This window comes from Cinclus cinclus, chromosome 19, assembly GCF_963662255.1.
Source record: "Cinclus cinclus chromosome 19, bCinCin1.1, whole genome shotgun sequence".
Lineage (NCBI taxonomy): Eukaryota > Metazoa > Chordata > Aves > Passeriformes > Cinclidae > Cinclus > Cinclus cinclus.
The window spans coordinates 2,830,446-2,845,133 of record NC_085064.1 but is presented as its reverse complement, the minus strand read 5'-3'; the positions used below and the strand labels follow the sequence as shown (position 1 = coordinate 2,845,133).

Here is a 14,688-nt window from a genome sequence, read left to right as displayed (position 1 = left end):
AGCTCACAGCATTATTAATCGTGTCCCCCCTCACCACAGTTTGCACTCGGATGCTCATTCTGAGGGGAAAGACACATCTCAGCCTGGTGCTGTGGGAATCCAGCTCCCAGCCTCTGCCTGACCCCCAGAAACAAAAAAAGCCACCAGGATGGCCAGCAGCCCCAGACACCCAGGGGGTGTAAATCAGTGTGTTCATCCCTGCAAGGAGCGCCCTCATCCCCAGGGATGGGAACTGGCTGCTGTCCCCTGTCCTTCCTGGTCTGTTGGTGGAGCACACCCCAAAAGTGTGGAGCTGTGAGATTGTTTGCTGGGATGGTGCTGGGAGAGGAAGCATTGTGTGTTGGAGCAGGGCTTGGCCATCGCTGGGATCGGGATTGGGTTGGAGTTTGGGATGGGGTTTGGGATGAGGATTGGGATGGGGATTGGGATGCCATCACCCTCCATCAGTCGCTAAAATGGAGCATTTGATGCCTCCTCAGCACATTAATGAGTCAATGGAAACAGTGAGGGAGACACACTGGTATTTTTAGCCATTCCTGCCTGGTTTGGGAAAGGGGTGCTCGTCATGCCTGGAGCTGGGACTGTGACCACACCAGCCTAATTGAGGCTTTCACAGAGGCTCCTCAGGACCCCAGGGAGTTTGGCCACATTTCACTGCCTCAAAGCTGCTTTCTAATGGCCCTCCTGAGCTGTTTTAATCCTGCAGCACCCGCCCTGTCCTCTGCCAACACATATATCTGTAATTAAAGCCGAGCTTTAATGTCTCCTATGCTAATTTCCATGAGCTGCTTGGGGTTTGGTTTGGGTAGCCCTGGCTTGGGAAATGCCAAAGGAAAAACCACAGGGTGATCTTCACCTGGCTGAGCCTGCGGGGATGTCGCATCGTCCATGTCTGCTCACCTGGAATCCCTGACACCACCTCATGTTTTTTACAGAAAATAAAGCTCAGCTCCCTGGGCTGAGCTTTAGGAGAAGTTTTTAGTTCCTGGAGAGAAAAGTGGCTGCATCATGAGGTTGTAGCATAGCTGGGAGTTGAATTTAGCTCTGCTGAATCCAGACCTGGAAACGTTGAAAAATAACTACAACTTGGATTACCTTGATCCTTCACCTGGTTTTTGATCTCTTGCTTTGCATGCAAGACTTGTCTCCAGGCTTTCCTCTGCAGCCAGGACTCTCTGAATCTGCTGAGGTCGCTGGGCTTTGAAATGCAGCTCCAGTCTCTGTGAGTGAGATCCAGGACCATGAGGGGAGGGAACAGTGAAATTCATCCTGTGGCTTCATCCATAGCTAGGAATGTGCTCTTCCCTGCTTGTCTCAGACCTGTTCTGTGCTGAAGCATCTCCAGAAGATGCAGGAGCAGCATGGAAGCCACCAGGTGTGATGGAGGAGGATGTCCTGGGCACAGAGAAACCAAGATGACTTTGAAACCATGGAAAGATCTGGGAGGTTCCCCACGCTGGGAGTGGGTGCGTGAGGTTGGGAGTTGCTGGGCTCATACAGAGGGTCTGTGCTGCACAGCCCCACGTGGCACGACAGAAACTCCTCCTGGGGTTAGAGCAGTGACTGCTGGTTGGAAGGGTGCCTGTGCTGTGTTGTTTTTTTCCTGAAGATTTCCTGGGAATGCCCCTTTTCTGGGAGGAAAAATATGGAGCATGAGTGTACCCTGGACTTGATGGCCCACATGTGCCTATCTCAGCCCTTCCAAGCTGAACTCTTCCCTGCCATCTGCTGCACTCTCCTCATTTTCTGGAGCTGATTGTGGCCATAAATCAGCTCTTAACACAAACAAATAGAAATCAATTTTTTAATAATCTACCAGTTTGAGGGGTTTCCTGAAGCACAAGCCTGGAAAGCACCTGAGCAGTCCATCCAGGCATGAGGCAGCCCCCAACCTGGGCAGTGCCAGTGACCCCAATCCATCCTGTGCCTTCAGGCAGGGGCTTCCCTGTCCCTCAGGGTTCTTCCAATCATTAATTAACCTCCTGGATAACAGCCGTGCCCAGATTCAGGCTGGGATTTGCCTTGGTTTCCCATCCATGTGTTCAAACCCCCACTTGCCTGGAATGAGGATCGGTCCGAAAACTAATTGGGCGTGATGGTGTAGGGCTGTGTGCCCCTCTCCCCGACCTCACAGCGCAGGAACCCCGATTCCAGAGAGCCCTACTGCCCTCCTACCTTGACCTGGGATGCCGAGCATCCCCTCCTGGTCCTCCAGCACCATGTCCCTGTCCCACGGTGTCACCACCGCACTCAGCGCTTCCCGCGCTGCCACCACCGCTCTTTGTCCAGCAACAATTTTTTTTTTTCCACTCCTTATTCCTCTTTTTTCCCTCCAATTAGAGACTCACGTAACTCTCCTCTATCCCCCATCCGCCACCATAGCTCAGGGAGAGGAGAAGATTGTTTTAAGTAAAAAAAAAAAAAAAAAAAAAAAAAACACAAAAACGCGAGTGTGCGGTGCGGCGAGTTTTTGCCAGATGACTGCACAGGCGAGCGGCGTGCTTTTCCCTGCTCCTCTCCCCGCTCCTATTCCTATACCCAGCCCCGCACAAAGAACCCTTCTCAAGCTCCACATTCCCCAGCTCAGCCACCCAGAAGCGCCGTCGGTGCCGGGGCTCCGAGCCGCCGGCGAGCCGGGCACCGTCCGCGGTCGCCGGCAGCTGCTCTGCCTCATTAGGATGCACACCTGCTCCCCGCCGCCCTTTGTGTGCCGAGCAGATGCCCCTGATTTATTATTATACACATTTTCTTTTTCATTTGGCCTGGATAATGCCGTCTCATTAACTCAAAAAAAAAAAAAAAATGTCTCCGAATCCTGACAAATTCTCACACAATCCCCCGACAATGAAATCAGAATTGGGTTAAAAAAAAAAAGGGGGGGGGGAGAGAAAGTAGGGGAAGAGGGAGGAGAGGGGGAGCGAGGCTGAAATGTGGTCTTGCTGTTGGCAAAGCACAGTGGCTCCGGGCTGGGGCGGGTGAGGGTGGGGTTTGCTGGTTGTGCTTTACCAGAGGAGCCCCACAGGCTTGTTTTGGGGGTTGCAGGAGACTGCTGTGCTCTGCAGCATTGTCTGGGACCACCCCCGCTCACCCCCTTGCCGCAGGAGCTTTGGAGGCCATGCAGGAGGCTCGGGAATGCGATGTCCCACCAGATCTGATGGCAGCAAGTGTGAGCTCGTGGTGCCCTGAGCCTGACCTGCCACAGTTCCCCAGTGCCCAGGTGCTGTCACCTTCCCTATCCATCACCTCCAGCTGGGGTTGCCTTACCCCAGGCTCCTGGCCATGCAAGATCCCAGATCCATTTCTGCTCTCAAGGCCTCTGGTAGATGCCCGTGAGCTGAGCGTGGTGCACGCTGTGGTGGCATTGCCATCATGGTGTGGCACAGCAGAGTGCCAGCACTGTCTCACTCCTCCCATGCCCTGCTCACCGTGGCTGCTCAGCACAGCACAGCCAGGACAGAACATCCCTCTTTGGAAGAGCTGTAATGTGAGCAGAGCTGGATGGGGACAAAACCCGTGGTGGTGGTGGCATTGCGTGTTGCAGACAGGATACAAGAGATGCCACGCGGGAGGGTTTGTGCCTCATCTCTGGGATTGTTTTGTGTCAGGTGCACAGCTTTGCTCCATCCTCATCTTCCCCCCTCTGCAGGGTCCTGCCAGCCACGCATCCTGCCCAGGCCCACCAGGATGGCTGGTGGGATTTGCACTAAAGGCATATCCCTGGTGCCAGCTCCACTCCTGCTCCAGCCCAGGTGGCCAATGGTGACAGATGGTGAAGCTGGTGGTGGCACTGGGGGTTCTTTTCTCAGGGCCCCCACGCAGAGGGATGCAGCAGCCAGGGCCACTCACCCTCCTTGTGCAGGGTTTGGCTTAGGGGAAGCTCTCAGCTGGCTGCGAGGAGCAGGAACTTGTCCCACCTGTTGCCAGCCAATGCCGAGCTCCTGCTTAATTGCGTTTGAGTGATTTGGGACGAAGGGAGGATAAAAATAGCCCTAGTGAAGCAGAGACTCCAGTGTGGGCACGGGTGTCCCCGTGCTGCCTGGCCCCATGGATTTGGTGTGGGTATGGGGATACACCTCTTGCTCCCACCATGTGTCCCTTGTGCCTCGATTTCCTCTTCATCTGGGAGGGGAGGGAGAAGAATCTCCCTGCGACGAGACGCAGGATGTCAGCCACGGCTGCGGTTGTGCAAGTCAGCACAGGCCCCTCTATGGGGGACGCCTTTGTTCCCAGCACCTCTTTCATCTTCCTCTTCCCAGCCTGGAGCAGCCAGGGCAGAGCCTCACTACTGCCAAACCCAACATGCAGGGCTGGGCCGGTCCCTGAGGGCATCCAGTGCCCTCTGGCCACTCGGGGCCATCTCACTGATGATGGTTTTTTTTGTTTTTTTTTTTTAATCCTGCCAGGTGTAGCGGTGCCTACGTGGGCGAGCGTTGCCAGCTCCCCAACCCCTGCCTGAGCTCCCCCTGCAAGAACGCCGGCACCTGCACGGCGCTGGTGCGTGGCAGCACCGTGGATTACACCTGTGCCTGCCGCTTGGGCTTCACCGACGAGCTGTGCCTGACACCCCGGGACAATGTCTGCCTCAGCAACCCCTGCCGCAACGGGGGCACCTGTGACCTGCTGACCCTCAGCGAGTACAAGTGTCGCTGTCCACCCGGCTGGTCAGGTGAGGGTTGGCACATGGGGACACGGCCCGGGTGGGGAGGGGTGGTTTGTGATAAGGGTTAGCCCCCTGGGGTCAAGCTGTGTCAAGGGGAAATTAGGTTGGGTATTAGGAAAAGGAAATGCGATGAAGTACTGGAATGGTCTGCTCATGGAGGTGGTGGAGTCACCGTTCCTGGGTGTGTTTAAAAAAAGACTGGATGTGGCACTCTGTGCCGTGATCTAGTTGAGGTGTTAGAGCGTGGGTTGGACTCAATGATCTTGAAGGTCTCTTCCAACCCAGTGATTCTGTGAATTCTGTGAATTCAGTGAATTCTGGGTGTAGAGGTGCCTGTGATTTTGGCTTCAGAGAGGTGGGGAGGGTAACCTGCAAACCTGACTGGGGGTGGGTGGATTGCAGCTGAGGGAGCTTCGACCCTCCCGCACAATGTGGGTTTGAGGTGAGGGATCAGTTACAGCCAGTCCCAAAGCCCTGCACCCCAGTGCAGATCACTGCCACCAAGAGCTGAGCTGCTGTTTGCATCCTCACCCTCCCTCCCTGCCTTCCCCAGGTAAAACCTGCCAGCAGGCCGACCCCTGTGCCTCCAACCCCTGTGCCAACGGGGGCCAGTGCGTGCCCTTCGAAGCCCACTACATCTGCCGCTGCACCGCCGGCTTCCACGGCGCCAACTGCAAGCAGGACGTCAACGAGTGCAACATCTCCCCACCTGTGTGCAAGAACGGGGGCAGCTGCACCAACGAGGTGGGCACCTACCAGTGCTCCTGCAAGCCAGCCTACACTGGGCAGAACTGTGAGCACCTCTACGTGCCCTGCAACCCTTCGCCCTGCCAGAACGGGGGCACCTGCCGCCAGATCGGGGACACCACCTACGACTGCACCTGCCTGCCAGGTAGGGAGGGAAAGGCGTGGGCCAGCACCTTAGTGCGCTCTAAATGAGTAGTGCCTGAATTTCCTGGGAGGAAATTTCCTGAATTTCCTGTCTCTGGGAGGGGAAAAACCCTCTGGCTGTGGGTTCGTTGTGCCATGTGCTTTAGGGAAGATGTCGGGCAGCGATGCCCGAGGAGGAGAGTTCAGCTGGGGGTTTTATATACTTTGTGTTTCACCAAAATAGCTCTTCCATAACAACTGTTTGAGCAGAGGCCCCTGTGCGGATGCTCATATTCCAGAATAAGAGTGCCTTTTTCCGCTTTAGCTTAATCCACTTCCAGAATGGAATAATTAGCCAGGAATAGCTATTTTGGAAAGTTTCCGAGTGCTAATGGAGCTGGGGAAGGAAGACCCTCTCTGTGCTCACTGCTGCTCCCTCTGGCAAGCTCTGGAGCAGCTCAGCAGGATGGCAGCCTCTGGCATGGAGAGCTCCTGTGGAGGGGTCTGGTGGGGGCTGTTCTGGGAGCTCAGCACTCTGGAAGGGATTTTGGCACCCTGGAAAGGAGCTTGGCGCTCTGCAAACCCCAGAGAAGAGCAGCTGTGATAGGGCCCCCTGACCCCAGCAAGCCCTTTCACTTCTGCTCTCGGACACTGGGTCTGCAGTGCAGTAAGGGCAGGGAGAGGAAGGGACTGAGCAGCTCCACACTCCCCCTGTCCCTGGGTCAGCTGGAGAAATGAAACTGGAGTTTCAACCCAGAGCCGTGCTCAGACCAGGTTCTGTTTCCTTGGATGAGTGCTGCTCCTCACCCAAGCCAGCCACACTCGCCAGCTGTGGCAGATGTGGAGGGGATGCACCCGCCCTGTCCCTGGGAGGGAAGCTGTGGGCAGCACTGCACTGCCTGAGGAGTCTCTTGTGGGGTTGGTTTGATCCTCTGGTCTCCCATAGCCCAGCAGTGGCCAGAGCAGGATGAGGGGTGGGTGGCTTCTCTGCTCTTCACCCTGGGCAGGGCTGGGCATTGCCATGGGGAGCTCCAGCCTCCCTCCCTGTAGCTCCTGCCCCATCTCTGCTGGTGACATGGCCTCAGGGTGGGGATGGTGTCTCCCACATGGCACAGACACCCACACCCTGCTGGCAGCCCAGCCCAGCTTAGGGGAAGGTGAGTGATCCCTGTGAGCTGTGTGGGGGATCTTGTCCTGATGCCTGACACACATTCAGAGGTTCCATCCCCTTCCCAAAGCTTTTGGCCTCAGTACCTCAGGAACCTCATGAAACATCCGGAACAGATCCCTGCGGGATCTGCTGCCTCACCTCCACCCCAGCTCACCCAGGCTGCAGCAAAGCTCCTGTCCTTAGGGACAGCGAGGTGTGGGGCTGACCAGGTGAGCAGTGCCAGGTTGGGAACCTTTCCTTCCAGGATGAGCTCCCGGGGGCGATGCTGCCTTGGAGCAGCTCCGAGCCCTGTCCCGCAGGGATGGGCAGGTGGAGGTGGCAGGAGGAGCTGTGCTGGCCCTGCCCTGCCATTCTGCTGACGAGGCACTTTGGCTGAGCAGCCCTAGCGTCGGGCATGGTGAGGTGAGGCACAGCCCTGGGGGAGAGCCCTGCTCCCGGCAGCATCGACGCTGTCACACCCATCTGCAGCTCCCTGGGTTGATTCCAGATTTGCATCCTGCAGGAGCTGGTTCACCTCCCGTGGGGTGGCACAGCCCCTGCTCCAGGGAACAGGGGGTCCCTCAGCACCTCCTCCATCCCATACGAGGCAGGAGCTTCACCAGCAGCAGAGGCAGGGGGACAGGGGGCTGTTCTTCTTGATAAGGGGGTGATTGATATGCTGGTATGTGGCACAGCAAACCTGGAACAATGTCCCCTTTTCATTCCCAGAGAGGCCTGGCCCTACCGGGTTTCTTCGAGTTAAACTAATCTGGGCTGTTTTATCATGCCATTGCTGCAGAATGTAACCCTGAGTTTAAAGTAATTGCCATACTAATTACTCATTTGGACGGTTCAGAATGAGTAAATCATGGTATCTAGGACATTGCAAGTTATTGCTGCTCAGGCTCAGCCCCGCTGCTTAAAAATTAAGTGCAAATCAGTGTTGTCTGCTCTGGAATCCTACCAGCAATCATAAAAAACCTGTGGCTGCTCCCCATGTGATGGGGCTGGGGAGAGGAAATCGTGGGAAGAGTGAGGGGAAAGCTCCCAGCTGGGCCAGGGTCTGGCCCATCCCACAGAGGATGAGTGTGGACACCTGGTTCTTACCTGTGGGGGTGACATTTTGTTCTGCCTGGGTGGGGAGCAGCCTGGTCTGGACCTGTGGAATGCCCTGGGGACTTTGAGGGAGCTGCAGATGGACACTGGCACAGTGGGCTGGCACTGCCATCCCAAACCCCAAGCAATCGGGTCAAGAGCTTTGAGGTTGATACAATAAATGCAGCTTTAAACAGAAATGCCAGTCAGAGGTGGCTTAGGACATGTCCTGGCTGGTCTGCTCCTGCTGGAGAGGCTGGGGACAGCAGGGTTTCCGTGCTATCAGCTGCAGGTGATAACAAACCCAAGCAGGAGGTGGGATGGGATGAGCCCAGCACCGTGTAGGACGGTGGATCGCCCTGGTAAGGATCTGGATACCCCTCAGGGGCAAGCACTGCTGCTGAGGCTCTTTACAAGTGAAATTAAAGGCTAGTGATTCAGCACTGGGTGCCACAAGCCTTCGTGGGAGCAGCCCTGCTTCGTTCTGGCTTGTGTGGAGTCACATCCTCCACTGCCTGGGGCAAGCACCTCCAGAGCTGGAGGATCTGGCAGCAGGGACACCCTGCCCTGTGCAGAGGAAGCTGCTGCCTGCCAGGCCTCAGCAGAGGCAGAGTGGGGATGAAGATGAAACCAGGCAGCTGCTTCAAAGCCACCTGGTACACACTCATCACCTGATAATGAACAACCTGCTGGTGGGGGGTGGCGAGGGGCAAGGTGGTGACACAGCCAGTGGGGCAGTTGGCATCATGGCAGGTGTCTCCTCTGTGCAGGCTTCACGGGTCAGAACTGTGAGGAGAACATCAACGACTGTCCGGGCAACAACTGCAAGAATGGGGGCACCTGCGTGGATGGCGTCAACACCTACAACTGCCAGTGCCCACCTGAGTGGACAGGTAGTGCCAGGAATGAGGGTGGCACAGGGCTGGGAGGACGGGTCCTGCCTGGGGGGGATGCTGGGCACAGTGTGGGCAGAGCTGTCCTGCTTCACATGGGGAGCGGTCAGTGCCAGCTTCATGCAGCTGCCCTGTCCCCTGGCAGGTCAGTACTGCACTGAGGACGTGGATGAGTGCCAGCTGATGCCCAACGCCTGCCAGAACGGTGGCACCTGCCACAACAACCACGGTGGCTACAACTGTGTCTGTGTCAATGGCTGGACGGGCGAGGACTGCAGCGAGAACATCGATGACTGTGCCATGGCTGCCTGCTTCCACGGGGCCACCTGCCACGACCGGGTGGCCTCCTTCTACTGCGAGTGTCCCCACGGCCGCACAGGTGAGGGCCTGTCCCGCTTTGTCCCCTGCCCTGCGCGTCCCCTGGCTCCTTGCTGCAGTCTTGGCTCACAGTGACTCGTGTGCCCATCATCCTTGACGTGCCCCTGCCTTTGGCTGCCCAGGTTTGCTGTGCCACCTGGACGACGCCTGCATCAGCAACCCCTGCAACGAGGGCTCCAACTGCGACACCAACCCCGTCAATGGCAAAGCCATCTGCACGTGTCCTTCGGGGTACATGGGGCCAGCCTGCAACCAGGATGTGGACGAGTGCTCGCTGGGTGAGCTCCCATGGGTGACAGCAGCACAGCTGGGGAAGGCTCTGGCACAGCCAGAAGCAAGTCCTGAGAGCTGTGCTTGTGTTTTACAGGAGCCAACCCGTGTGAGCATGCAGGGAAGTGCATTAACACCCAAGGGTCCTTCCAGTGCCAGTGTCTGCAGGGCTACTCAGGCCCTCGCTGTGAGATTGATGTCAATGAGTGCCTCTCCAACCCCTGCCAGAATGATGCCACCTGCCTGGACCAGATTGGGGAGTTCCAGTGCATCTGCATGCCCGGTGTGTGGACTCAGCCTTAGTGCTGGGGGTGGGCAGTGGGAGGGTTTTGAGTTCCCCTGAGCTTCAGCTTGGAGCAGGGTTGGGTCAACAGCTCCTGTGTGCCTGGGGACAGCACTGAAAAGAAAGAGCTCAGTAAAGGCTGTGTGGTAAGGGGACAAGAAGTGAGACTTGGGCACCATGAGCCCTACACTGAACTAACTCCTCCTCTTGCCAACCTTGCTGGCTTGAATCAAACCAAAACCTGTTGATCCAAGGAGCAGCTTTTGCATCAAATCCCACCATGTGTAGGGTTGTGCCAGCCCTGTGCCATGGTGCTGACAGTGCTGGGTGTCTCGGCAGGGTACGAGGGGGTTTACTGCGAGATCAACACGGATGAGTGCGCCAGCAGCCCCTGCCTGCACAACGGCAACTGCCTGGACAAGATCAACGAGTTCCACTGCGAGTGCCCCACTGGTACGTGGCACTCCTCCCACTGCCAGCAGCCATCCCATTGCCAGCAGCCATCTCACTGCCACTGTGGCAGAAACAAAGCCAGGATGCATCCTGGCTCGAGCCAAGAACGGGATCCTTAAATTTCATAGCCCTCCGAAATGGGGAGAGTGTAGCGAGCACCTCTTGGTGCTTCGGAGGGGATTTCTCCAATTGTGATGAGGGGCTGAGCCCGTGCAGGAGATGCTGCTCCAGCTCTGGCCCATGGGAGAGGGGAAGGAGGATTAAACCCCACGTCTTTGCACTTGAAAAGGCCCCTCTTTGGGAAGGAGGGCTGGGGGCTGTGGGGGCCCGCACCAGCGGCTTTGAATGCGGTGTCAAAGTCACGGGGTGGAGCAGAGAATGGGGAGACGGTTAATCTGTGAAAGGAGGTTTTGAAGTTCAGAGACTTTGCTCCTCTAGAGATGTAAATAAGATGCTCTCAATGGTGGGTCGCAGCCCCGTATTCAGGGCCCCCAGCAGCCGTCCCCATGGAAACCCGGCGCCCCAGCCGGGATGCGGGGGGCCCCATCCCGCGGCGGCAGGGAGGGGACCTGGCGGGTCCTGCCGTGCGCAGGGACGTGACTTCTCCCTCCATTCCAGGCTTCAACGGGCACCTGTGCCAGTTTGACATCGATGAGTGTGCCAGCACCCCCTGCAAGAACGGTGCCAAGTGCGTGGACGGCCCCAACACCTACAGCTGCGAGTGCACTGAAGGTGAGGGGATCCGGCGGGGGCTGCGGGGCTCCTGCCCCGTGATGTGCCGTAAAACCGCATTGAAAAAATCGCTTAGTGCCCACCTCTCCAAGCACCTGCTGTGCCAGGTGTCCCCAAACCGTCTGTCAGTGGGGTCAGTTCCTGCTGATGTGACTCCCGTGGGGGCAGGATGTCCCTTTCCCTGGTGTTGGTAGAACAAGTCGAGCTCTGGAGCCTGCTGGCCCTGGAGCCAGGTGTATGGATCCTGGCACTCCTTAGGTGTGGCCCCGCAGCCGCCGTCCCACCGTGCTCCCACCCGCCAGGGCGGCAGCGAGGGGGAAGGCAGGAAGGAAGGAATAAAGCTGCCTCTATGGGGATGCAAGGTGCAGGACTGCGGGGGCTCACCGACCGAAACCCAAGGAGCAGTTGCACAAAATGATGACTTGAGCCCTGGTGGCAAACAGTGGCTCTTTTGTGGAGCAGCTCCCGCCAGAAATCTTCCAGCTGAATGGCCTCTAATTAGTGTCTTGCTAATGCCAAGCCCCGATGAAAAGCTGCTATGTGGGCTTGGCGGGGTCTAGTCAAAGCTGTACTTTGTCCTCAGCTCTCCACCCCCAAACCCGGTGGGGAGGGAGCCGGCCAGGAGAATAGGAGCTGCCAGGGGGGGTTATTATTCGGGGGTGCCTGCAGCCAGCCCCCCCCCACCCCCGTGCGCTCCGGGACAAGGCGCGGGCGAGCGCGGGGCCCCGCTCTGCAGCCAAGGAGGCTTTAATGCAAGTTATTGTGCACCCCGGGACAAAGCCCCCGGGCTGGGGTCTGACCAGCCCCTCTGCCAGCACATCGGGGTGCTCCCTGCCTGCACCCCGCTCCTGGGGGTCCCACAGCTCGTAGTGGGGCAGGTAAAGCCACCCCAGTGCACTGCCTCACACCCGGACAGGGTGGGAAGGAGCGTGCCCCATCCCCACAGTCTATCCCCCATCCCCACCCTGTGTCCCTCATCCTCATCCCGTGTCCCCCATCCTCACCCCATGTCTCTCCTGCTGGTGCCAGGTTTCACAGGTGCTCACTGCGAGGTCGACATCGATGAGTGTGACCCTGACCCGTGCCACTATGGGACCTGCAAGGACAGCATCGCCTCCTTCACCTGCCTCTGCCAGCCCGGCTACACAGGCCACCGCTGTGACATCAATATCAACGAGTGCCAGAGCCAGCCCTGCAAAAATGGGGGGACTTGCCAGGACAGGAACAACGCCTACAACTGCATCTGCCTCAAAGGGACCACGGGTGAGCAGGGGGAGCCCTTAGGGCTGCTCATGGGTGGGCAGTGCCCCGCTCCCATCCTCCTCCTGGGGGCAGGTTGGCCCTGGGCCACCACCAGCGGCCGTCCTGGTGCTGGGCCCGGCCTGGGGCATCCTGGGTGAGGGCGAGTTCTCCCGGTTTGGTGCCCAGCTCTGTCAGGAACCGCGCCCAGCCAGGAGCTGCCCACGGCGGAGGCGCTTTGTTGTGGGGTGATGGTGGCAGTTGGTGCCAGCGGGCTTTGTTTTATTGCTTTGACAGGGCTGGGGACCTCCCAGTGGCACCCCTCTCCTCTTGGGGACCCCCTAACAACCCCCGTTTCCTCCCCAGGTCCCAACTGCGAGATCAACCTGGATGACTGTGCCAGCAACCCCTGTGACTACGGCAAGTGCATCGACAAGATCAATGGCTACGAGTGCACCTGTGAGCCGGGGTACACAGGTGAGAGCAGGGCCTCACACCCTGGGGACCTGCAGCTGCTGGTGCCTCACAAAACCAGGACAAGGGTGCAATAAGGAGGGGGGATGCTGCCATCCTGTTTGTAGGAGGTTTTACACCCTTCAGCGCTCCTGTTTGTTCAGGAGGGTGACCCCGGCTCAGTCTGAAATCAAAGGGGTGTCTGGTGCTGTGAATTTGACTCCTGCTGCGCCCACTCCCATGGGTATCAGGTTGCTGCCTTGTCTGACTGGTTTGTTTGATGGCTGCTGGAAATGGTGGAGGGCTTTGATGGGAGCAGCCCCCACCGCTCCCCGCTCGCACGGCCCCTTGTCCTCGGGAGCTGAAATAAAGCCTGGCTTTGTCAGCCATGGCAGGTAGGGTTACAGGCTGAAACCTCCTCCCTTCGGTGTTCCCCTCCTGGACCAAGGCAGCCCAGGGCACGGCCTCTTCCCAATCAGTCACATTTAATGAAGGCAGGCAGGCAATGCAGGGTGTGAAGTCACCCTGCCTGCAGGGGAGCCCACTCCTCTGCAGCCCACATACCCTGTGTCCTGTGATCCCAGCCTCCAGCAGACATTCCCTGTGTCCTGAGAGACATCCCAGCCTCCAGCAGACATTTTCTGGGTGGCTGGAGGGGGAACTGCCTGGAGGGTGCACTCCCCACACCATGCTGTTCATGCTTATGGGGTGACTGTTCCTTGCTCCCCCTTTCCCAGGGCGCATGTGCAACATCAACATTGATGAGTGTGCCAGCAACCCCTGCCACAACGGGGGCACGTGCAAGGATGGCATCAATGGCTTCACCTGCCTGTGCCCTGAGGGCTTCCACGACCCCAAGTGCCTGTCCGAAGTGAACGAGTGCAACAGCAACCCCTGCATCCATGGGAAATGCCACGATGGATTGAATGGGTAGGCTGGAGGGTGCAGGGGCTTCTGGGGGGCTGCAGGGACCAAAGGGTCCCCAACAAAGTCAAGGTTAGAGGAAGGCAAACATCTGTCCCCTGAGCTGGTGCTTGCCCATGCTCTGGGCCAGTGCCGTGGGATATTTCCCTGAAGGATTTGCTGGATAAATGATGGCTGGTGCAGCCTAGAGGGACAGGATGGACCAGCTCTTTATGCCCTAATTTTTCCTCAAAGCTACAAGTGTGACTGTGACCCTGGCTGGAGTGGGACAAACTGTGACATTAACAACAACGAGTGTGAATCCAACCCCTGCATGAACGGTGGCACCTGCAAGGACATGACTAGTGGCTACATCTGCACCTGCAGGGAGGGCTTCAGTGGTAAGTGGGCAGTTAGATTGGATATTCTGAAAAACTTTCTTCCTGGAAAAGATGGTCAGGCACTGGAACAAGCTGCCCAGGGAAGTGGTGGAGTCATCATGATTGGAAGCGTTCAAAAGAGGTGGGGATGTGGAACATAGTGATGCTGGGTTAATGGTTGAGCTTGATGAGCTTAGAAGGCTTTTCCAGCATTAACAAGTCTGTGATTCCCTGATTCTAAGGCTGCAGGGATGCTGCTGTGTTTCCCCCACACCGAGGCCTGCATGGGAGCTGTGGGTGGGTGTTCTCATAATGCTGGGTGCGCTGGGGGGTTCATTTTGGGGACAGCGGAGCCCCAGGTGTGGCTGGGAGCTGTGGCAGTGCAGCCATCCTGGAGACCTTCAGCAGAGTTCAGGGCTGGAGCTGAACCACTGTACCCTCAGCCCCCTGCCACCAGCACGCCTCAATCACAGCCACTTCTATCTATTTATTTTTCTTAACACAGGCCCCAACTGCCAGACCAATATCAACGAATGTGCTTCCAACCCCTGCCTGAACCAGGGCACGTGCATTGATGATGTTGCTGGCTACACCTGCAACTGCCTCCTGCCCTACACAGGTGAGGGGAGCACCCCGAGTCCCACCATGGCTCTGTGGAGTTTCTGCTTCATGTGTGACACCAAGCTGGTCCCCAGCACATGCAGTGGAGCTGGCACTAAGCATGAAGGCTTCTCTCATTCTGCCCTGCTGAGGGGCTGCCTACAGCCACGGCTCCACCTCTCCACGGCACAGCTGGAGGAAATTTGGGAAGCTGCCAACCGCAGCTTCCTCCCTTCCTCCTCTTCCTCCTGCTGCTGGAGGGCATCAGGGCGGTGGCTTGGGGGCAGCAGCACTCAGGGGCTGCCCCACTCACACCCCACCATTCCCCA

At 57.8% G+C, this 14,688-nt stretch overlaps 1 protein-coding gene across 2 annotated transcripts in view; it reads left to right on the top strand.

Annotated features, from left to right (window-relative positions):
• Positions 1–14,688, top strand: part of NOTCH1 (notch receptor 1) — a 41,806-nt gene that overhangs the window by 13,544 nt on the left and 13,574 nt on the right. For both annotated transcript variants that reach the window (XM_062505415.1, XM_062505414.1), the window contains exons 3-15: positions 4,404–4,666; positions 5,214–5,552; positions 8,546–8,668; positions 8,814–9,047; positions 9,169–9,324; positions 9,414–9,599; positions 9,939–10,052; positions 10,671–10,784; positions 11,814–12,047; positions 12,390–12,500; positions 13,214–13,406; positions 13,635–13,780; positions 14,265–14,378. In XM_062505415.1, the coding sequence (XP_062361399.1) occupies positions 4,404–4,666; positions 5,214–5,552; positions 8,546–8,668; positions 8,814–9,047; positions 9,169–9,324; positions 9,414–9,599; positions 9,939–10,052; positions 10,671–10,784; positions 11,814–12,047; positions 12,390–12,500; positions 13,214–13,406; positions 13,635–13,780; positions 14,265–14,378 (2,327 nt within the window). The remainder of the gene's footprint in view (positions 1–4,403; positions 4,667–5,213; positions 5,553–8,545; positions 8,669–8,813; positions 9,048–9,168; positions 9,325–9,413; positions 9,600–9,938; positions 10,053–10,670; positions 10,785–11,813; positions 12,048–12,389; positions 12,501–13,213; positions 13,407–13,634; positions 13,781–14,264; positions 14,379–14,688) is intronic.